General features: G+C 34.7%; 1 protein-coding gene across 1 annotated transcript; it reads right to left on the reverse strand.

The window, feature by feature from the left end:
* Positions 1-2267: 2267 nt before the first annotated feature.
* LOC120623913 (ornithine decarboxylase 2-like) lies at positions 2268-14707 on the reverse strand. The gene is made up of 9 exons (XM_039890206.1): positions 14521-14707; positions 13007-13124; positions 11054-11185; positions 6987-7107; positions 6020-6193; positions 4742-4873; positions 4152-4253; positions 3275-3501; positions 2268-2406 (listed from the first exon to the last, which is right to left on the reverse strand). Exons 1-9 carry the CDS (start codon positions 14705-14707, stop codon positions 2268-2270), a joined length of 1332 nt encoding a protein of 443 aa, XP_039746140.1.
* Positions 14708-24668: the final 9961 nt, after the last annotated feature.

The raw sequence follows: 24668 nt of genomic DNA on the forward strand, positions 1-24668 counted from the left end.
TGAACTATTACGTTAGTTTCCCGGCCCCTATTTTTACTGGTAGGGCCTTGTGTACTTTAACACATGTGTTTATCCTAAGAACCCCATAAATAAACGTGGCATAACGTTGTAGTAGCTATGCAGTGTTTTGAAACACCTCAACTCTGATTTTATGCCACGTTTGTTTGTAAGATTTTAAAGGTAAAGTTAATGGTACAGAATAATTATCCATGCTAATATGTTAATTCGAAAGCGTGTTTGATTGTTTCACCGCTGCATCAATCTTGATGAAAAACAGAAATAGCATGCAGCCTGAAGGCCTAAAAATTATCTTTACTTTTAATGTCCCAGAGCTTAACTGGGGTTGGATATGGGGTATTTTTATCAAGGATGATCATGAGAGTAACGTGTCTGGGGATGTAAAAATTGTGACTTTGTTAGCTTTGCACAGTTTTACAGCCACACGAATCTTGGCGTAAATTTGCATAAAGATAGCTAGTATCCTGGAAATTGCGCGGGATTAAAAAAAATCTATATTTACGCTGATAAGGTTACGAACACAAGCAAATTTAAAGTATCTATTATAACATGATACCGAAGGTAATACTAGATGTACCTTTACTTAAGTTTAAACAATAAATAAAGACACATTTAACCAATCGTGGTTACTACACGATTGATGAATTCCTTAACGACAAAGCTGCTTGGAAGCAGGCCTCTCATCTCTCACAAAACAGAAAAATTCTCAAGATTTGAATCAATTTCAATCTGCTGAGTTTCTTTCTGGCTCTTCTTGCTTGCTGCTTGCTGCTTATAGTGACTCTACTACCGGTTCAACCGGTAGTAGAGTCACTATAAGCAGGTTGACTTGACGTTTCAAAAGTGCTAATAAACTAGGCCTACTTGAAATAAATGAATTTTGAATTATGAATTTAGATTTTTTCTAGTAAAGCGCAATGGGCATTACTCCACATGTATTGTTGCTTCCCTTAGTACACTTCTAGCTCACCTCAACCCCGCGGTGCGGATGTTACGATCCTTACGGTAGTTAGCAGCTAAAATCTCCTTCTTAAACTTTGTTTAGAGACGTGTTCTCACATCCCCTGCGAAGAGTTGGGCCATCTCCTTGGTTCATCAATTAATACTATAATAAAAAAACAACTGACGAGCACTCTGTCTGTCAGTCTGGCTAATTTGTCTGGTCTTTATGGGTTATATCTGCGTCTTTGTTGTGTACAACCGTGAACTCACCCTGATGTATAATCCTAAGAGCTTCCTTACACGTGAATAGTATTAGCACAGATTATATAATAGACAATCAGCATTTCATTAAACTCGTCGTGTTAGCAAGATACTTTAAGGCTTAAACGATTATTAAAACATATTAGCGATTATAAACAGGCCCTATCGGCTTTAGCTTGCTGTTCGAGGCTTAAGGGTCATTGTTTTTTTTTGCACAGGAAAACCCAATATAAATGCTTAGAAGCCTGATCTAGAAATCAAACGGAGGACCTCTTTATCCAGTATTAAACACGGCAACCACTAGATCACACAGCAGTGGCGTGCATAGAGGGTATGCACAGGGTATACAGTTGATATAAAATAAATAAAATCTCGGTACGAGTTATAAAAACCTTAAGGATAGGCATTGTAAGCGTTATAAAAAGCCTACCCTTGAGTATTTATTACTCGTACGGGATATTTTCTTCACTTTATATCATTTGCATACCCTGTGCATATTTACTTACACACAGTCTTCACGCCACTGTCAAACAATGCTAAGAGACGATAAGACAATTTTTTTATTTATCGATATAAAAATGCAAGTACTTTTAAACAATAGGTACTTGGGTTCCGTCATCATCAGTATCACTGAAGTCCAGCTCAATACAGTTATCATCTTTTGAAGTAGATAACGATGTAGGGCTACGGCCCACTATTCCGCTTCAATGAGGTCTAGATTAATGATTATTATCAGACCAATAGCTTAATCTGCTTTCCGAAACACGAAGCAAATGTGATTCAGACCTACAAAGCCAGGCATTTGGTGAAAATAATAGTCAGCAATAAATGCATATAAATTTTTATTTCGTAAATTAAAAGACATATCATATTTACAAGTAATACTACTATTTAAATTATAATGTTTATGGTTTTATTTATTTAAATACCATCATTATAAATATCTATCATCTTCCTATCACAACGAATTAAACAATTAGCAACTGCATTAAATAACTTATAAATAAAATATAAATACTAAAATACACTTGTTCTATTTTTGTGTGTTAAATTTTTAAAGTATTTGATTTTACAAATGTTGACTTGTTAATTATTGGAGGTAAGGTTGAAGGGAGTGGCGCTGATATATCTGGATTGTTTTCAAAATCTCCTGGGCCGAATACTTTGCTGTCTTTTAATTTTGTCCTAAAACAAAGAATAAGTTGTTATATAATGTAAAATCAGTTAAGGTTTTAAGTAAACTTACTGAATACCCTTTATTGTCGGAAGTTAAAAAGTTTTTGTGCTCGGGCCTAAGAATAATCGCAAATCGACTTAATAACTAATAAAGAACTGGACGGTTCAACACAGTGAATTTTCGTTAATTGAATTAATGCTAATGTGATTATTTGGATTCACTTGTCAAACTATGACAGTATACAGTATATAGACAGTAAGTATGACAGTAATTGTACTTGGCTATTGTTATGGATAGAAACCAAGAGTTAATGTTGTCAGTACTTGAACTGAAGTTATACCAAATAATATGATATCTAACTACTACAACTTAGCGTTTAAAGTTAGGAAGAAAATCTAAATTCCGACCAAGCATAGTGTAAGGTTTCACTTAAACACAATTAAAATGATAATAATAATAAAATAATAAAATAAAAATGATAAACACTGTCGTTATCATAAATATCATGATTTGAGAATTCTATTGACATCTTGGAGATTAATAAACCGATGTTAGTGTGTTAACATATCGAAGGACTATAGCCTTAAGCCTGGGTACTGGGTAGCAGTAGAGCTTCTTGTGGCAGAGCTAGTCCGGGGAAGTACCGCCGCCATGCGTGATCTTACCACCAAGCACCTGATGGGCGTGGTTGCCACGAGGCTTAACCTACGCCTCTGGTTGATAAACATAGGGTGGCTCTTTTTTTTTATTTATTTAAAATACAATAGAAGCTTTACTCTATTCATAGGCGATGATTTTCCATCAGGTATTCTTGCTTGGTCTGTAAATTATTACTATAAAAAAAGGAATAAAGGGAGATACAAAATATATACTAACCAAAGGTCACGTGATATCACTGATCGCATCTGAGGTCTTTGCAAACATGAGAACTGACTAGCGAATCCGAATGAATACGCTCCTTGTATAGCGAATATTAACCAATCAAGAGGAGTGCAGCGGGGTAACATAATATCAACATTTTGCATAACTCGGTCCGTGGAGTCGCAGCTGGGACCCCACAATATTGTTTTCTCGAGCTTCTCATTTCTTATATCTCCAGGTCTCTACGAAAGATAAATATAATATGAGGTGAGTCATCGATATTGAGTGTGGAATAATTTTTTTTTTTGATTATGTGTAGCAAATAAACTTTTTTTTTGTGATTTTGTGCTATGACCTTTTTGATAAACACGGAATAGCTATTCCTACTTGCTTTAGGCTTGCCACGTTTTAATAAACATATATAATATTAGGGCCTTATTAATATAAGGCATATTAATAAGTCTTATCCTTAATAATATATATAATTACATATTATAGGTTTACAACAACATAAATGTAGTTTGCTGGTTGTCGATGGTTTCGTTGAACAATCTGAATATCAGAATAGGCTATTTTTATGCCAAAAATTATGAGGTTAAATTTCCATGAAGTGTAAATTGTAGTGTCAGTATAAATGTGTGTACGGTATAATCGTTCTTTTGTAGGTTTCAATATTAGTGATTCAAGTTGAACGGCTGAACTAAATTCAAATGAAATTTGAGCACATGATCGATAATATATCTGAACTGTAACACGTTTCATTTGGGGAATTATGAATGATGAGAGTTGATGAAGATGCAGAAAGCTCACAATTATGTAATTGGTCGAATTCCTAATCGACCAATGTGCGACGACTAGATTTAAAAAATGTAAAAAATTGGAGACAGCTTACTCCGAATCTTTTGACAGTTTGCCAAGGATCATTGTATCTTAAGCTTCCAAATAATCCGTCGTTCATGTATATCATATTTACTTTTTCACCACCGCGTGTTGCCTGGTAAAGAGAAATAAAAAGTAAGTAAGTATACTTGGGAAACTTTGCTTTTAAAGGTAACTGTTTGACGGTCAAAAGAAAATAGGACTTTTCATGTATGGTTTATTTCCGATCATAAACTAACGATTTTATTTATTTTAAAAATGTTAAAATGCGAAGACAAGGAGACAGATGTAGTCAAAGTAACTAGAGTGTTTAATATCCTGTACAATCATAAGTCAACAGATTAGTATATATCCGAAACAAACCACTAGAGAGTAAAAGAAATGCCATCATGGGAAACGATGTCGAGAGGCAACTTAAAACTCTTTGACTCTTGTCAATCACGGAAACAAAGTCCAGTAAGGAGACCTGGTCCAAAAGAAAGAAATAAATTTCTTTTGACTGACAAAGTTATCTACAATGAAATGAAAACATAGCGGAATGTAAGCTATTTATCGATAATTGATATTTTATAGCAGTAGCAAGAAAACAAGGTAATAAATTACCCGTCGAATACTGTTGACACTGCAGTACAAATTGCAAGTGGTGTCACAAAGATATCTCCCTGGCTCCGCAATTATTTGCACACTATGCTCCGGGAACAGTTCTTCCAAAGTAGTATTTATTAGTTTGGATACCTGTTGACAATTAATACATTTATATGTATATGTGACTATAAGACTTTCTTCTACAGATTATTAGTGCTAACCAATTTTTAAAGATTTAAGCGTAACCGGTACTACTGTAGTAACCGGTAACACTGTATAGACGATCTTATCGTTTGCGGAAGGCAGTGCGAGTCCCATTTTATTATCTTAAAGATGTTAGTATAAGAGTTTAAGTATTTGTACACCCACCCACTTTTATTTTACGGTTTTACTGTATTATAATTACTTTATTCCATTAATTGTTATCTCACTTTATATTTAAATATAACTTAATAAATAATCCAATTATTATTAAAGTATACTCAAAGGTGTTTTTCATAATGAATTATATAATGTGATATTTATAAACAGCTGATATCACAACCTGGCAAAACGTTACGAACTTTCAGGGAAAGATTACCACTTTTTCACTTGATTCGTTACGTACATTCGCTTCAAAATTTCGCGCATTTTCGTTGCTTACTAATCTGATTGCTCAGCACCAACAAATTGACATATTTAATATAAGTTTAGCTAAACTCACAAATTATAGTTAGATAAATTATATTTTTTGTTACGTGCATCTGTAACTGACTTAGTATACGTTTTGGCTAGCTGTAAGTATACTAAGGATATAAATAAATAATAATATAATAATCTAATAAATTTATTTAATTCATAGTGGTGAAAACATTACAATTACCAATTTTACATAATTCATCTAAGATACAGTTTTCTTTATCAAATGATGCAAAATATAATAAGTAAATGACATGGATTTTCGTGGCAATACCTCTTACTTACTACAGCTACTTTCAGATTTGCTTGTTTCAATGATGTGCCATTTATAAAGATTAAGCTATTTTTTTATTACCATATGTTGGCGGTAGATCGGAATATAGTTTGTTGACCCCTCATTTTTCCTTTTCTTTCCCTAAAGGAATATACTTAGCAGCATCGTCCTCTGTACTTCTATTTCAATGTACTGTAATCACAAACCCGTAGCCCATCGTGGTGATCATGGGCAAACACATCAGTTTGGCATAGCCTTTAGTCCGTCGAGGACTGTTTTAAATATACGCTCTCTGACGTAAACCGACTAAAAGAGTTTTGTATGAGCTTAAAGCTGCAACGTACCTGATCAATTCTATCAATTTTGTCGCTTAGGAATCCTCCTCCAATGTCGACGATACTCATCCCTCTGCCCGCGCGTGTCTCGTAATCAAACAGCGCCCTCGCGTTTTGCAAGCCTTCTACATGGCTGTGCGCTGACGAACAGCTGCTGCCTACGTGGAAAGCTACGCCAACCACCTAAACAAGAATTTTGATCTAAGTATTTTTATTAAATTGTTTTTAACTGCAGTATGAGGAAGTATAAGAAGTAACGTGCCATCTCTTATTTCAATATGTGCCAAGTTAACTAAAAAAAAACTTTTAAAAGCCGATTGAAACTGCAATGTTTTATATTCTAGATGTAGCTAACAGACGCTATAGATTACAAAGGATGCAAATATTAACTTAAAAAGCAGGTAATAGGGGGCCGCGATTGCCAAAGAAATGCGAGTTGAAGTCCCACCAGTTCTGAAACTTTATATGCCTTTTAAAAACTAATTTATATTTCCTTGTTATGATTTACAAATTACACGTTAAAACTCGCCACCCCATTCATTCCCTCCCTTATAAAATCCCACTTCACTTATAGAAGGCCTGTGCCCAAAAAAAGTTACCTAACATGGCTTACCAGTGTGCCGCGTCAACTCTTTATTGAATGATTTAAGCATAAAGACCTTGACACCATAAGTTATGTTTTAAATACCAGCTGCTGCCCGCGGCGTTGTACGCGGTTTTTTGGTTTTTCATGAATCCTGCGGGAACCGTACATTTTCCCGGGATAAAAAGCTGCCTATGTATTAATTCAGGATATGATCTATCTCCATTCCACATTTAAGTTAAATTGGTTCAGTAGTTTTTGCGTAAAAGAGGAACAAACATCTATCTAACCATCCATCCTTACGAACTATCGCATTTATTATATTAGTAGGATAATATTTTGTAGCCAGGTAAAATAATGCACGGTAAAAAGTTTCTATTTTTAATAACTCACCTTCAAGCCGAGTGAAGCCGCTTCTTCCAGTAAATTTGTAGCCTCTGTTTCGAAGTCGCAACCAAATTTTTCTCCTAGCTTATAAATACTGTCGCTATCCACCTTGATGCGAATTAATAGTCTGCAATTAAGTTGTTTTTATAATTATTAAATAAATAAGAGTCTCCTAATAAAATGACATGAATGAGAGATGTTATCGTACAATAAACTACATGTCTGGTAGTCGTGGATTATAGCAATTTCAGCTTGTTGTTATATGTATATCATAGACTTCCGGAAAATAATGCCTGCTTTTATTCAATGGCAATTATTAAGATTAGTTAATGTCATTGAGTTATCATCATCATTTCAGCCTACGGCCTTCCACTGCTGAACATAGACCTTTCCCAAGAAGCGCCACCACACCACAGCTTTCCTCTTCCCCCCACTCCCCGTCACTCTCTCTAGTCTCTACTCCCCGTCATCAGTGCATCGTGCTAGAGGGCGTCCCACCCTACGCTTGCATGTTCGTGGACTCCACACAGCAAAGCATGCCCACTGCCATTTCAACTTGCTTGATAGTTTTGGCTATGTCAGTGACTTTGGTTCTCATGCAGATCTCCATGTTTCAGCGTCATACGTGAGGACGGCAAGGATACACTGATTGAAGCTACAGGGCATCGGTGTCTTTCCAAAATGAGAAGGGCTTAGGCCATTAGTCACACGCCTTTTAGAATATTATGGAGAACTCTTAGGAATACATGTTTCCTCGCGATGTTTTCCTTCACCGTTAAAGCAAGTGATATTTCATTGCTTAAAATGCACATAACTTCGAAAAGTAAGAGGTGCGTGCGAGCACCTTCTGTATAACGAATACAGAAGGTGCTCGCTCGTACAATCAGAAGGCATGTGACCCAGAATTTTGGCATTGACGGCCGATTGGCGCAGTGGGCAGCGACCCTGCTTTCTGAGTCCAAGTCCAAGGTTGGATTCCCACAACTGGACAATGTTTGAGTGATGAAAATTAATGTTTTTCAGTGTCTGGGTGTTTATCTAAATATAATGTATAAGTGTTTATGTTTATTCATTAAATTTTTCATCAGTTATCTTAGTACCCATAACACAAGCTACGCTTACTTTGAGACTAGATAGCGATGTGTGCAATGTCATAGTATATTTATTTATTTATTTATTTTTTTGTTAGGCTGAGAATCGACTTTATATTTGCACCTCTTCATACTTTAACTTAATTGACATTACATAAGATACACATCTCAAATTGTAGTATATGACTCGCGTGTTAATATTTGAGTGTCACGATTAGATCCCTGCCGTTATATCTAATTGGTAGTAAATATGCCAATATGGCTGAATATGTGGCTCTAACGTTCCAGGTTCTAACTAATTGATGTATGAGCAGGCATACTTATAGCTGCTATATGAGAAAGTAGCTTTTGCCGTACTACGTACATGTGGACTGGTTCCCGGCGTAAATGTAGCCTATTTCATTTCTCGGCTCATTTACTACCACTAAGCGTGGAATCTCTGCTTCTGCTCTGCTTGTTGTTAGCATATTTGACTCCTTAGCAACTTTGCTAGCAGGAAGTTCTTTTTATTTCACTACAACTTTGTAGTGAAATAAAAACAACTTACTTTCTGAAAGCCTCGTAAGTTAAATGGTACAAAGGTGAGTTCAAGCTGTTCTTAAGCATACTCTCCAAAATATGTCTTATATAACAACAAGTGACAGGCAAGCTCCAGACTTTGGTTTTCCGTTAATTAGTAAATTTGATTTAACTTTTGATATCACGTTAGATTCTCTCACGGCGCCTATGTCTGTATCGCAAACAGGAACACTAAATCCTGCATTATATCTCCATTCGAACCAAATAATACCCGCATATTAGAGCGATTAGAATCGTCTAACTATAAAAATAAAGAGTGGGCTAACTGATGCTGACGCAAAAGTAATCACAAGGATCTGCTCCTCCGTTGCTGCGTGAAAACAAGATTATTTAAGATCTTAGAAATTAGAAGTAGGTATATCAACTTTATAAGAATTATAGTCATTATGATTTTTTTTTAATTTAATAGCCCACACAGGATTATTTATTAAATCGAACCAAATATTACCCGAATATTAGAACGGTTTGAGGGGTCGAAGTACTAAACCCTTCTCTCCCATTATAGAGTGGGCTAAATGATAATGGTACCAAAATTAAACACAACGATCCATTACTCCGAGTATTGATGATTTAATAAAGGGCAATAAAGATTTTATAGTTTACTAATGTTAAGTAGCCCACCCGCATTTATTTATTCGTAATCAACAGCGTTAGAATAAAAATATATTTATAAATAGTTTCACTTAAATCTAAGGCCACAAAGATTATATAAACATAGCATTTTGAAATAGCACAGTCTCGGATTTAACATAAAAATAATTAAGAATATTGAATTACTAAAAATTTAAAAGAGTTAATAACATAAAAGTGTGAACACAGAACGTAAAGAAACAAAGAAAACTATTAAGATCAAAAACAATCAAATACAAAATTATTCGTCGCAGCATGTGAAAAAGCACATATTTGAGCGTGCGTGTGTGCGTGCATGCCTGGAGTATTGGAGTAACGTGGTGGGCCTTTGTTCTAAAAAACTAGTATGAGAGAGGTGGCCTGTGCCTAACAGTGGGACGTTATTAAAAGCTAATGAATGCTTAGAAAAAGAGGAAGGAAAATTGATTTGGGTATCCACCAAGCTCGCAAACCTGTCCACTCCGGGACCAAAATATAGCTTTGGTCTTGTAGGACGGTCCGCCCGCTGACAGTTGATTTATTGTGTACCTTCCTAATTCACCTCTTACATGGCCGAAGATTATTCTAGATCGGTACGTTGATTGGTTTTTTAATTTGTTTTTACCCAATTTATAAGTCGAATTATTTGAAAGACTTAAAACTCGTAGGTACAGTTCATTGATATAATATCCCTATCTCTATCCCTATCCCTATCCCTACTTCCCTTTCCCTACTAATATTATAAATGTCAATGTAAGTTTGTTTGTTACGCTTTCACGCAAAAACTACTAAACCGATCCTCATGAAACTTTGTACACATACGCTTGGAAGTGTTAGAAGTAATACAGGATACTTTTTATCCCGACATTAAGCTCGGTTCCTTTGGAAGAATAGAATAGAATAGAATAGAATTTGTTTATTTATCAGAACAACACAAACAGACTTACATACGGAGTAACTTAAACATTTAGTACTTAATTATTCATAGCTTAAGTCTAAGATTTGTGTCGTGCCAATAAAAAGGTTCTGACTCAGCTTAATGTTCCGGATACTAATGTACCCACAACGCTGGTATTCTGTCAGTACCTATTTAGTTGAGGGAAGTCCGGTTATGAAATCACATATAAAAAAAAAAAAAAAAAAATATATAAACTTGATAAAAGAAAGTAAACTTCATTATGGAAAGGAGATGAAAATTCATTTTTGTTTAAGTAGTAATGGAAAAATATGTTAGTCAGATAATAATTTTTAGTTTTTTTTAGTAGTTACTATTGTAAGATAATGCCACATTCGATTTTTGAATGTTCAGTAGATAATAGCGATATAATTTCTTAAAGCAAAACTTTGATTTGGCATTTCTAAAAGGGAAGAGGGGATGAAATTGTTTGACAATTTTACACCATAACTCCGACAAATTATAACCGATTTAAATAATTATTTTTGTACTATAGAGGTTTTAATATGTGTTTAATTTTGCCAAAACTTTGTACAGATCTGATGAATGTAGTTGGAGATAGAGGACTCCTCAGCGGACAGCAGCAAACCCCCTTGAATGCCAATTGAATGCCACATCAAAAATCAAAATCAAACGCAGACGAAGTCGCAGGCAAAAGCTAGTACTGCTATATAACTTGCTAAACTCAGTTTTCACCTAAAAACTGATACAATGCAAGATACCCCAAACTGTATTTCATGTTTCAAATATTCAGGGCGCGGGAAAATATCCAAGTTCGAAGCATGGAGCTCTAACAGCTTTGCAAAAATCCAGTTTTAGGCATTGAAAATGTGTCTCACCCTACATCTGGCCAATATTGCTTGACTTTTTTCAGTTCGTACGAAGAGTCGAAGGTTGTGTGCCGAACGCCAGACTGGCGCGCGTACACCATCCAATCCGGAGTTTTAGTTGGTGCGGCGAATATTATACTCCTGAAAAACAATGTAAAAGTAGGTATTTTTTAATATTTGGTACCAACCCATTGGCTATTATTGTATCTCTGTATATCTTCTTAATAAAGACCTAGCATTGACTAACTTTAACTTTTTTGCTGTCCCAAGTTGACCCTTGACTGCAATCTCACTTGGTGGTAGTGATGCGGTCTAAGATGGGAGCTAGCTAACCCATATCCGTAGTCAGTTTTTAAGCGACATCGTCACCGGAAATCGAACCTGGGACCGCCAATGTAAAACCACAGCTCTAGCCGTCGAGGGTGTTTTTGAAAACCAGTGGGTAAATGTAACATTTTACACAGAAAGTTCAATAACGTAGGAGCACTATGAAAAAGATTTAAAAAAGTTCAGAACAAAATATAATGTTTGGGTATCAGCTTTTTTAGCAGTCCATGAAAAACGGGGCCTATGCGCAGTATTGGTAGTAAAAATTTTAGTGCCGCCTTGTTGCATTTCCAAATTCCAATAGGGTACGTAAAAAGTAAATAGGTACGCGATTACGGTTTGTTGCATAAAAGGTATAACCCTTATCGGATCGGAAGATAAATAAAAGGAAAGTGATCGACCCACTATATAAATTTAGCTGTGTTTTTTTGTTGTACATGCTGTCTTTTTAAAAAACCATTGGGTGCCTGGAAGAGAACGCGATTGGTCGATAAGGATGCCACATTTTACTTTTTGTAAAAATTGTGTTTAATGTAGCGTACAATAAAAGCGTATTTATTCATTCATTTATATTAACGTTAAAACAAACAAAACCATTAAGTATGACAGATGTTAGATAGATAGGTACAGGTTTAAAGAGATCTTAAGTGGGGATAAAAATATATCACTAATAATATTTGCGAAGCCGTAATCTGAATGCAAAATTATCTTTTAATCAAAGGTTATTACTTACGCATGCTATTCACGTTTTTCTAAGTTTTGATATGTATCTAACAAATATACCTTTATCTGTATTACAGGTTTTCCCTCCTAGATAAGATTACTGTGCTGTAATTATTAATATTTTAATTGAGATTAATGTGTAACGAAATAACGATTAGACCTACATTGATTAAATATTTAGTTTGATATCGGTGTCACAGTATTGAGTTATTGGTTTACTGTTTGACTCCCCATCTAGGCGTTTTAACACGCAGTTTTAGATTTTACTGATAGAATTTGGAAACAAATCGATATATCGATTTCAAAATAGGTATACTGTTAGTAATTATGTTACAGAGTATACCATTCTCTTTTATATAGTATTTTTGTAGTCTATGTACCTACTGAACTCAATACCGGCTAAGTTTATGTTGTAGACAGTGTTAAAAGTTCATCTACTAGATTAATAGCATTGTTAATTGTACTCTTAAAAACTCAGACTAGAGTTTGTCGTACCTACTTACCGAAGTTTTGATTACGTTCTTTGATGCGAATAGCTTTGGTCAGTTTAGATCAAAAATATCGGTATCAATTTAATTTTTGTCTTTCATTCTACTATTTTTCAGAAAACCCGCAACTTTTATCCCTCCTCAAGCAGGTTTATGACTATTAGCTAACTGTTTTCGTCTTGTCTGCTTGAACAATCTTTTTTGCATTTGGTAGCTTGCAAGCTTAGCTAGCTTGCTTAGCTAGCTAGATTAATTTTCATAACTCGATGAAAACGTTTTCGATGGATTTCCGCAAAGTAACGCCTACTTCTATCCAATAGCTCAAAAGAGAATTAAATCAGGCTTTTTAACGTCACTTTACGACCCAAAATGAATGCAAGCGAAACCACGAAAAACTAATTAATATTAAGATAAAATAACTTACTGTGGCGATACACCTAGCTCCAATATTTTATGAATCTCTCCCGGCGAAGCGCAGTCGAAACCCAATTCCAGAGCAGCCGCCAGTTTTATCATTTTGTCACTGTCATTGGCTTTCATAGCTGTAATAAATACGCAGAGTACCGTAATATATCAACCTATTCCACTGCACAAGAGGCCTATTACTGTTGGAATCTTTACAATAGACTTTTTAACAACAATGAAAGTCATACAGTTTATATACAACGGTCGTAAGTAGGTATAATACGTATAGCATCAAAAGCCTATAAGAATACTGCTGAACTAAAGGCCTGGACCAATGGGAGGGCTTCCCAGTGGAAAGTAGTAGTAGTAGCACAGAGGACACTGCTGTCCGATCTCAGTTTTATTCCCGTAGTAGCGTATCCTCGTACGACAAACGCTGATAGAGTAGCGAGCTGAGCTGATAAGCTTTACCCTCGGTTAACTATACAACTTTTGCGGCATTGTACTGGAACGCTAAAACATTTGGCCGCACGTCTTCGTCGCTAGGGTTGTAACCTCCTATTAGAACAGCCCAGAGAAAATTCAGAAACTATATATTACAAAATAGCCTCTCGCGGGATTTACCACTGCATCGGAGATGCATCCAGATATGAGTATGCAGCTATATTGATGCTTTATGATTGATATGCAGCCACAACTAATAAATTAGATATTAAAATACTCATATTAAAATACTTATGATGAATGAATGATAATTATATTAAAATACTCTATTTTTAAGAATTTCATAAAAGCATTATGAAACAATTTCATAAATTATTGTGAATACATGTTTCAGTAAAAATTTTAATATTTTTATTCTCGCAAAATTAACTGGTCCACAATTTCAACCGGCTTACATATGAACATAATTCTAGGCGGCTGAAGTTGTAGGTCAGTGTTGGAGTGGTATTTGAAAACTGAATATAATATTTAAATTAGCTAGGCTACAAAACTCAACCTTCGATAAATAATGTACTGGATTTACAGTCCCATAATAAATCTAGCAAACTAAGAGTTTGGTATTTGATTTTAAGTGATAAAAAACTTATGGTATTTTTTTAATTTATTTATTACCAGAGATTAAAACTAACATCAAACTGTATTGACTTGAACAAGGATAACTTATCTCAAAAGAAGAAGCCCTCGATTATTTATAAATATTTAGATATTTTATAATAAACTACAGTTTGAATATAGCGATAATGTCCTAACATAAATTTAAGATATTTCATCACTTTTGTGATTTGCCTGATTCGTAACTGAATTCTTATTTAACGACAACTTTGTATTTTTCTAACGACAGCACATCTAGAACATTATTAATCAAAGTTACTTATTAAGTCAATTGAGATTTTAAAAAATATTTTTCGTCTTATAAATTACAGTAGCACAATGGCAGGGATTTGGAGCAGCGTGGAGGGCCTAAACTCTAAATCTCTCTCTATCTCTAACAGTGCCTAGCAGTGGAATATTTATGTAAGTAAATCCTACCATAAAACATCTGCACCCTCGGCATCATTTTCTTGAAGTGCGCCACACGGCGATAGGCCTCGTCCATATCGAATACGAAAAAAGGTTCCTTCTGGAGACCTTCTTCTATCATAGCTTTTGCAACATCTTCAGAAGTATTCTTATCTAGCACTAATACACTCGTGTTACTCATGAGTTTACTGTCCATTTTCTGAAACCAATAAAAAAAATTAAATATTGTGTCTGAAACCAATAGATAACTATTAACTAATGTACTTTTTAATTCAAACTAAATGCCAGAGCCAGATGCCAGAGCTCTTCGGCCGTCATTTCGACCGATTGTTTACAAACCATTTGTTTTTCTTTTTTTTTAATTTCACTACAAAGTTACCCCTTGACTGCCATCTCACCTGGTGGTAACTGATCATGCAGTCTAGTATGGTAGTCATACCTCTAATAGATTTCCACACGGCATCGCACTGGAACACTAAATCACTTAATCGCACTAAGACTCTAAATTCCCAAATTGCCCCTGTCGGGAATCAAAGTCAAAGTCAAAATATCTTTATTCAAGTAGGCCCATAGGTGGCACTTTTGATGCGTACATAAGAATTACACGGTAGTGAGATGATGGCGATAACCACATTCGTAAACTTAAAGCTACGAGGTTTCCAAACGCGTCCTGGTCTAAGAAGAAGCCCACAACAAACTTAGCCGGGTGTTTTTTTTTTGTTATCACCATCTCACAATGTCATTTTAAATTATTAGAAGAGCAACCTGAAATCGAGCCCGGGATCTCAGTTTAGAAATGAGGTTCGATATAGAAGAATCCTACACGAAACTGTTGTTTTATAAAGATCAACATTCAACATATTTGAATTGAATATTGTAATCATATAAAAGCGGTTCCATTTGCTTTTATGAATGTATTGGCTTGTCAAAAAAAATAGTTTCTTAGTTACTTAGTCCTGTATTAAACTGACAACGAGCTAAGACCAGGTATTCAGGTACGGGTCAATCTACGCTTAAGACAACTTGATTAGCTCATGATCTTGATCATCATTATATCCACCTTTTATAATAAGCAGGGTTCTACCCTTAGTCCATCAGGCTACCCAAGTTTGGATTGGTGGGCTTCTCACGCCTATTATGAAGAACTCTCCGACATACAGGTTTTCTCGCGATGTTTTCCTTAACCATTTCAATGATCATTCATTGCTTTAAAACGCAAATAACTCCGCAAAAGATAGAAGTGGTTGCAGGATAGGATTAAACACGAATTCCCCGAAAGGGAGGCATAATTCCGAACAACTAGGCTATTACCGCTTTTAGATCATCATGTCGATTTACTGATACGAATCCTAGATTTACCTAGACCTTTCGAGGAAGTCATATCAAAATATGTTTTATATTGTTTAAGGGCCCTAGAAAATATTGAGTCTCCCGAGTATTTTATCAGGTTGTATACAAATAAAATCCTTTATCAGATAATCTTATACTGCAACCTTGAAAATATCTTATATTTACAACAGGTACAATCTTGGTAATTATATAGCTTTAATGAAATTAATTGTAATTAATCAAATTCTAAATGTTATTAATTATTTTTATTTTGCATGCCTTTAAATGGGCTAAACACTGTTCTGTATAACTTTTTGTAGCATCTATAATTTGACATGTTTTTTGCAAATAAATGATTATGATTAAAAAATATATATATATTTAGGTTTCCAAATATTTTATCAAATAGTATAATAACAATAAAATCCTTTATCAAATAATCTTACACTGCAACCTTGAAAAGATCTTGACTGATGAGAAATGACTGATGTATCACGCTGTGGTACATGGTAGGTACTTTAAGATTGACGGGGAAAATATAGATAGAAATAGTTAAATATAAATAGTTAATAATAATAATAATAACCGCACACCGCAACCTTGAATAGATCTATGTAACTAACTTCACTTAGTTGTTGTTTATTTGTTTTTATTGCAGTAAAGCCGTTAAGGAATTAGTGGCATTCAATAATTAATTTTTAATGAAATTATTCTAATAACCAATTTGTCATGTAAACCTCTAATTTTACAACTCACGTGTTTTGAAACTAGAGGTTTACAAAATTGTTTTTGAAATTAATGTAATATAATAAAAATATTTTTTATGCCACTAACTTCGTTATGTTAATCCGACTAATATCGGTCGTTGCATCAAAAAAACCAAATAATTTGTTTTATTTATAGACTCGTAATTCCTGAATTTATTATTATCATCTTAGCATTGCTTTTGTCAGATATTGCGATTCAATATATTAATAATTAAATATATAGTAATAAATAAATAAATATACTACGACAATACACACATCGCCACCTGGCCCCAAAGTAAGCGTAGCTTGTGTTATAGGTACTAAGAGAGGTGATGAATATTTTTTTATGAATATAATACACATAAATACTTATAATACAGATAGAATATTTTAAGAAAACATCGTGAGGAAACTAGCATGACTGGGAGTCCTCCATAACGTTCTCGATGGCATGTGAAGTCTATCGGATACGGCATAAACCTTTTTTATTCTGGGAACCACCCTCAGTACATGCCCTGTAGTGGGCCACTTAGGGGTTATGATAAGGTAATTGTGGATCTGCCAATGTATCATCATATCAACCGATTACCGGCCCACTAGAGGGCACAGGTCTCCATCCACAGTGAGAAGGGTTACGGTTAAGGGTCCACCAAGCTGGCCCCGTGCGGATGTGTTGAATCACATTTATAACAGCAAGGTTCCTATACAATTGATGATTTATTTAAAGACACGCTTGAAGAAGCCATCTCCAGTAATATACAAAAATGATTGTAAATGTTGATGACAACAACTACTGAGTTTAAATCTGGCTCTTTTCGTTAAAATCTGCTTTCCAAACCGGTGGTGGAGTACTACAAACAGACATACTTGACGTTTCAATAGTACTATAAGCTATAAACAAGGCCGACTTGAAATGAATAAATTTAGAATTTTCATTATGATGTAGAGGGTGCGTAGTTCAACTTTGTTGCCACGATTGTTTTACATTAAAAAACTTTGTGTGAGTTGCATAAATACCAACCTTAATAGGTTCTAAAATTACATTTTTTAGAAAATAATAATTTTTATGAGCATTTTAAATTTTTGGAAATGTGCCACTTTCAAAACTGCGTATTCAATTTAATTTCAACAAACTCAAATCTTGTTGAGATCATTTTAATGGCTAAGCGTGAAATGGCAATGTTTTTGAATCCCACTGTAACAGTTTCCAGATGCTTTTATGAAAGTATCCAATGTCCCTTTACGAGAAGCATCAAGCTATATAACTACGCCTACGATTGGTGCAGAACTTAAACAAACAAACATACACCTATTAACATGGACTTATTACATGTGAATATATAAATGGAGAAAATATAAATTATTATATCCAGGCCACCTCGTCAACGGTGGTGGTTGCGGCCGTTACCATTGCCGAGCAGGCCAAGAGGCGTAAATATAAAAACCTGCATAGACTTTGGGACCGCGGGGTCCGGCAGCACGAGCTCTTTTTAAAGAATTATCAAAAAGGGTTATCGAGTCTACCGGTGATCCTAGAGCGGGCAGTTACCTTGGCCAAAGAATAAGTTAGGCCATCCAATGCATCTTAGGAACTGTGCCTCGCTGCGGTGGTATCGAAGACGTTTTAGATTTTATTTAGTTTTACATAATTTATTTTATAAAAGAAATAAGTAAATACATTATATTAAAGGGGAATGAAAAATAAATATGACAAAAGAAAAGAGTCAATTAGAACGTGTCCTATATTTTTAAAGTAAGAAACTCTGAAACAGACTCACACTTTTCGTCTCGATCAGCTCCTACTATACGCCGTTTATGTATTTCCCCTTTTTATACGTTCGTCAAACTAGATGATGAGCAGATAATTCACTTATCATATTATTTAGTAGTACTACTGGCAAAGAATCTGTTTGCTATGAAATTTAGTTATGATAACAGTTATATAAATAAAATCTGCTAATCTGATAACGAACTACATAATAGGATTATGTGTGTCAGATAAATACCTACGTATTACTTTCTTTTTTTGTGATTTTGAATGATGGTATCGTATCTCTAGCAAGCAACACAAAAGGGCGTATATAGACAACAAGGTCCGTGATTCTTCATGCAAGGAACACGTCCAAAAAAGTGCCCCCACGTTAGTACTTCCCCCGACGAGCAAAAATACTCTACTAATACTACTAGAGATTCCTCACTCAAATTCCGCATGTCACTGAGTTTTTGTGTCACAAATATGCAAATATATTTTATCTTAATCAAGTAATGTATGGGAAACAATTCCATTTAATATATTATAAAATATTAAACATATGATGTTACATCATACAATAATTATTAATGTATAAATTTAAGTCTCGCTATCAATAAACTCGCATTTGTTTAATAAACTTAAATAAATAAATTAATTGCTACCTAAATATACGTCGCGAAAATCGCTAACGCTGAAAAGATCAGGCGATGCGAAGACATTCTTATAGAACTTTGATCTCCTATGTCTCGCTTCGCGAAAAATAAGACTTTCCCCATTGCCGCCCACTACGGGTCTCCTCTTAAAATGAGAGATAGTCGAACTTGCTCGAAAAGTGCGGATTGGTGGACTTTATACAACTTTGAGAATGCAATGGAGAACTGTGAGGCATGCAAGTTACCTCACAATGCCTTCCTTCACCGTTAAAGAAAATAATATTTTAACTTCTTATTCAGATTCAGGAATAAAAAGTAATTGTATTACTCTTCATACAATCCTCTATTTTTTTAGTGATATCTGTCAAAATCAGCTCAGCTATCGCAAAGGTCAGCGGATACGCATAAACATGCAAATAAACATACAAACTGACAAAAATTATAAAACCTACGTTCTTTTATAGTATTAATTGATGGTCAGGAAAAAAAATAAACAAAATCACAATAACATAACATTAAAAAACAGTTTCTGAAATAAATAAATAAATAAATATCAAAGATAAGATAGTTTACATTGGATTATTTGTCACTCTGTCAGAGGTATGGCAATGTATTTCTGCAATGTCACACCGTCTCAAGTACATTATATCTCGAAAGTGTATTGAGTATTAGTAGATGAGAATATGTTTGCGCAGTGAATAATGTATACAATTGTATGAAAATTGTTAATCGGTTTGTGTGAAACATATAATCACCCATTACATTGGTAAACACTAATAAGCGACTCTCAGTCTGACAGCTGGTCACATGCCTCTCTCTCGTAGGACATTTAGAGCGCTGCACTGATTTAATGCGGATAAGCACACGGGACCTTATAAATAAACTGGGCAAATATATCGTCGACGGTACAGTTGCCAATACTGAAGTTATTGGTGGTGCAACGACAGGTTGAAGGAAAGAGGACAAGAGGGCGATCTTCTACTCGGACGGATACGGTGAAATCGTTGACCCAGATAGCAGTGGTGGAATGCTTCCGTAACGCGACCATCCGCCATCCACTCTGCCAAGGGTGCACGACTAAGAAGAAGATTGTTGGAATAGTAACACAGTGTTATGTCACGCTCTACTTTGAATTTTTCTCCGTATTCGGAAATGAAAGTTTGCTCAAATTTGGTATATTTATATATTTTTGACTTCAATTGCGGTCTACAGGACATAGGCCCGGAAGTCCTTTGAACGTCACGAGGCTGCGTAAAATGTAATCCTTACTATTATTATAAATAAGGAAGTGTTTGTTAGTCTTCACTTTACACCCCAATAAGGAACCAATCGACTAGACTTTTTGACATTCGGTTAGTTAAAAAGACACAGAGTAAAAAGTAGCCTTTGCTACTTTTGGTTCTGGAAAATAGTCAAACTCCCAACTAATATTTGTATTTCTACACCAAATGTACTTCCGTCACGTCACGTCCTTCTCTTTGGGTAACACCGCGGGGCAACAGTACCTTTGTACCTTCGTTTAAGTAACCGCATTACGGAACTACTTTGGTAATGGAGTCGGAAAATAAACAAACCCGACGAGTTTAGGTCTCGCTGGATAGTCGTTTGACAAATGATTATTAATATCGGGGTCTGTTAATACAGTTAGCATTTCAGACTGTTCGTTGTTTTTTTCATATTATATAAAATAATTGGCTCGGTGGTCTAGTAAGTTTGTCCATATATAGTTCCAAGGCTGAGCAATATCAACTCTTCGTACTAGCCCAAAGTGACAATTCGCTGTCCCCAGCCCCATCCATGCCTCAAAGAGCACGCTTGTCCGTTGACCCCAGTTATAATCATTAACAAGACTTCATAATTAAATATTGTTTTATCTGCTAACCCGATTTCAGCTCGCTCAATTTTTGCGCAAAGGCTGCGTGGCAGCGCAGAATGCAGCCAACATTCTTTGCACCATAGTTTTGCTATAAGTTTTCCACTCATCATTCCATTAATTTTTAAATAGTCCAATGTACAATAAGGCAGAGCTTGTTGAATTTCTTTTTTTTTATGTCAATCCTTTAAAATCTTATCAACTGGGTATGACATATGGTCTTATCTTCAAAGACGTCATGCCTCGTCCTATATAGTTTGACCCTTAATCTGCCGGGGGTTGTAGGACGACACTACGTTTAAACGTGAATATGTGGTGTGAATGGGCAAACTTCAAAGTGTGGACGGCTTTAATATACTGTGTATCTAAGATACAAGATGCCCCCATATCTGCTAGAATACCTAAATACTGTGATTACAAAACATAGCTATTTCTTTTTCGTTAAGAGCCTACCACCATTGCTTCAAGTAATATTATTATACAATTAAAGTTTATGTGATATACCTTGACATTCACATTAGTAACTGGAGACCAAAGTCTTCGACAAGTGCGTGTGACCAGTGATGATCGCACATAGATCGAGCCACGATGAACGTTGGGGTCCCAAGATACTAGAATGGCGACTCTACATAAGTAAGCACAGCGTGGACAGCAGAAATCAAACATATCGCTGAAAGGAAACAAGTGACCAGGACCGTGGACTCTGTACAAAAGACCTATGTCCAGCTGTGTAATTCAATCAGCAGTCTGCAGCTTTTTCCAACAATTTTAACAAATTAAATTATTGATAATCCAACGGCAATCATTATAATTTCCGGGATTCCTCAGTGTATCACAGGACATGCAATTCACAGCCAATAAGCGATGAAATAAAGAACGTATGCCAATATTTGCGCTGGCTGCAAGGGTGGTAATGCCTCTTTCAAGCAATGCCTCTGTTATAGCTGTGAAGTTAATATTTTTTAAAAAACGACAACACGTACGAAGCGTTTTACTTCTTCCTTTCTGATCCGCACCGCAAAGGCCTGGAATGCCCTCCCATCTTCCGTCTTCCCCGATACCTATAATCTGGGTACCTTCGAATCAAGAGTAAACAGGCATCTTCTAGGCAAGCGCGCTTCATCTTAGGCTGCATCATCACTTACCATAAGGTGTGATTGCAGTCAAGCACTTGTCTATATTTAAAAAAAAAAAAGAAAGGAATATCTAAATTTAGGCGCCCAAATAATTCGAACCTGCGACTCTCTGGCAATCACGGATTGAGCGTTTTAATAAGCTACGGTTCTTATTCCGCCGATTCCGATATTTACATATGCCTATTTTATCAGTCTCTTAGTCACTGCATTCTTCTTGGCATTACAGTTTCCTAAGTGTAGGAATCATATATAATCAGTTATCTCTTCCATAAAATTGGGGTTTCCATTATAAGATTTCCTTTACTATTAATATTATTTGACGGCCCATTGGCGCAGTTTGCAGCGACCCTGCTTTCTGAGTCAAAGGCCGTGGGTTCGATTCCCACGACTGGAAAATGTTTTGTGTGATGAACATGAATGTTTTTCAGTGTCTAGTTGTTTATCTGTATATTATAAATATTTTATGCATATTATTCATAAATTTTTATGAATAATATACATAAAATACTTTCATTAGTCATAGTAGTACCCATAACGCAAGCTACGCTTACTTTAGGGGTTGATGGCGATGTGTGTATTGTCGTAGTATATTTATAAAAATTATAGAAATGGTATACCAGCTCCGATGGGCCCCAGTTATGATTAATTATGCCTATATTCAAAGGTCACAAATGCGAAGGTGTTTCCTTTTTTTTTGTAAGCCGAGCCACGTAGGCGACATAAACAGATTAAATAATTATGTACCTTCCTACTTACTAAGAATATTTGCTATCTCTAAGACGGTTCACATTACATTGTGCGAGAGATATTAATTCAGGAGCAGTACAAGGATAATTCACCTCAAATGTGTTGGGTCAGGGCTATAAATGCTGAGATAGTAGGGTCGGGACGTAAGGGGCTCTGACTCAGCCTAATTTATAAACAGTTTAACCCGGCTTAAGACCAATAAACTGTTCAAGCTTTTTCCAATAATTGTAATAATATGAATGTTAACGATGGATTTATAAAATATGTATAAATTAATAGGTAAGATTTTATTTTTAAAATACATGTGATAAAATTTTACTTTTGAAATCATTATCACAATACACTGATTCTCAGTCTGTTGACGGCTATAATATGATTTTATTTGTAAAAGCACCCTTCTAAAAATGTTTTAATCAGTAAAATAATCGCGTGTATATTAGGTTTAGCCTCGGAAGGTTTGAAAAGTTCATGAACGCTTAAAACTTAGATTTTCAAAACTTAACTTGTACAACATCTATATATATAAAAGAAAGTTGTGTTACTTACACCATTTATAACTCAAGAACGGCGGGATCAATTTTTATGATATTTGATTTTTTGGATTCCTCTTAGACCAGAATAGGATAATAAGAATTAAAATATAACATTCATAAAAAAAAAACCGTGGTACGAAATTCGCCCGGACAGCTAGTCTTGACATAAACAAAAACTTTACATATGAATGCAAGGTATATGTATGTATTATTATAATGACTATTACAGGAAATTACTCCAAGCTAATCATTTCTTGTTAAGTTTTGTGTTTATGCGCGTTTATAGACCTACTATTAAATCATGTTTTGGTCCTAAGTTAGTCAATTTTAAGGAATAAGTGATGTGTATCAACAGTACACTTTATCAGTATATGTGATATCCTAAATACAGTAATAACTAGTTAGGAGTCAGATATTCACCCACACCAAGACCAAATTAGGACTTTTTACGTTAACGTATTCAATTATTTGTGGGTCATAGTAAACCTTGAAAAAAATCTAAAGATTGTTAAACTATAAAATGATGTTGGAAAAGAGCAATCTGCTGAGTTTCTAGCCGGCTCTTCTCAGTCTTCTCTGCCTTCCAAACCGGTGGTAGAGTCACTACAAACAGACTGACTTGACGTTTCAAAAGTGCTTATAAATTAAGCCTACTTGATATCAATGAAATTTTGAATTCGAATTTTTTGAATCTTATTCTTATATATAAATATATACTCAAATAAATACATAAATTGCTAACGCAGGTGAGATAGAAGGCATATATTTTAGTTAATTGCACAATAAGCTAAACTTCAACAGGCAATATAATATTGTAATAAGTACTAATATTGATTTTGCATGTCGTAGCTATTTTTACGTCAAAATTTGAAGTTTTATGAAAATAACTATAACAAAATAAGTTAAATAAGCTTCTTAAAGTTTTGGTTTTTTTTTTAATTTTATTTATTTGTGTAATTTTCGCTTGAAAGTTAATTCCTAAGCAATGTGTTAATAATGTTATCGTTTATGTGTAACTTAGTTGTGAAAACTTCATTGGTTTATGTGATAGAAAAATACGGCATTACTCGGCACTATACGGCATTACTTATTATTTATCGTTTACGTCAAATTTTATATTATAAAAGGACTTTTCTATTAAATTTCGCTTAATACAAACTTTGAACTTTTTTAGAGACATCTCCAAGATATTCGGTATCCGAATATTTATTTTAAAATTGTATGCAATTTCCTTAAGAAGAATAACTTATTTTGTTTTGTAGTAGTATATTGCACTGCAAGTTTATTATTGCAGTCACATTTTTCTTAAATTTAGGTATATTTTTGTGACCACACATCAAATTTTCAAATTTGTATTGGCTATATTGATTGATTATATGACTGT

The sequence above is a fragment of the Pararge aegeria genome, chromosome 5, assembly GCF_905163445.1.
Source record: "Pararge aegeria chromosome 5, ilParAegt1.1, whole genome shotgun sequence".
Lineage (NCBI taxonomy): Eukaryota > Metazoa > Arthropoda > Insecta > Lepidoptera > Nymphalidae > Pararge > Pararge aegeria.

Bases quoted from the DNA above. Each gene is read 5' to 3' on its own strand.
- LOC120623913 (XM_039890206.1), bottom strand. From the start codon at position 14,707: ATGGACAGTAAACTCATGAGTAACACGAGTGTATTAGTGCTAGATAAG. The intron at 13,125-14,520 runs GTAGGATTTACT...TATTTATTACAG, and splicing joins GAGGGTGCAGATGTTTTATG to CTATGAAAGCCAATGACAGT. The intron at 6,194-6,986 runs GTGAGTTATTAA...ATTCTTGTTTAG, and splicing joins CGGCTTCACTCGGCTTGAAG to GTGGTTGGCGTAGCTTTCCA.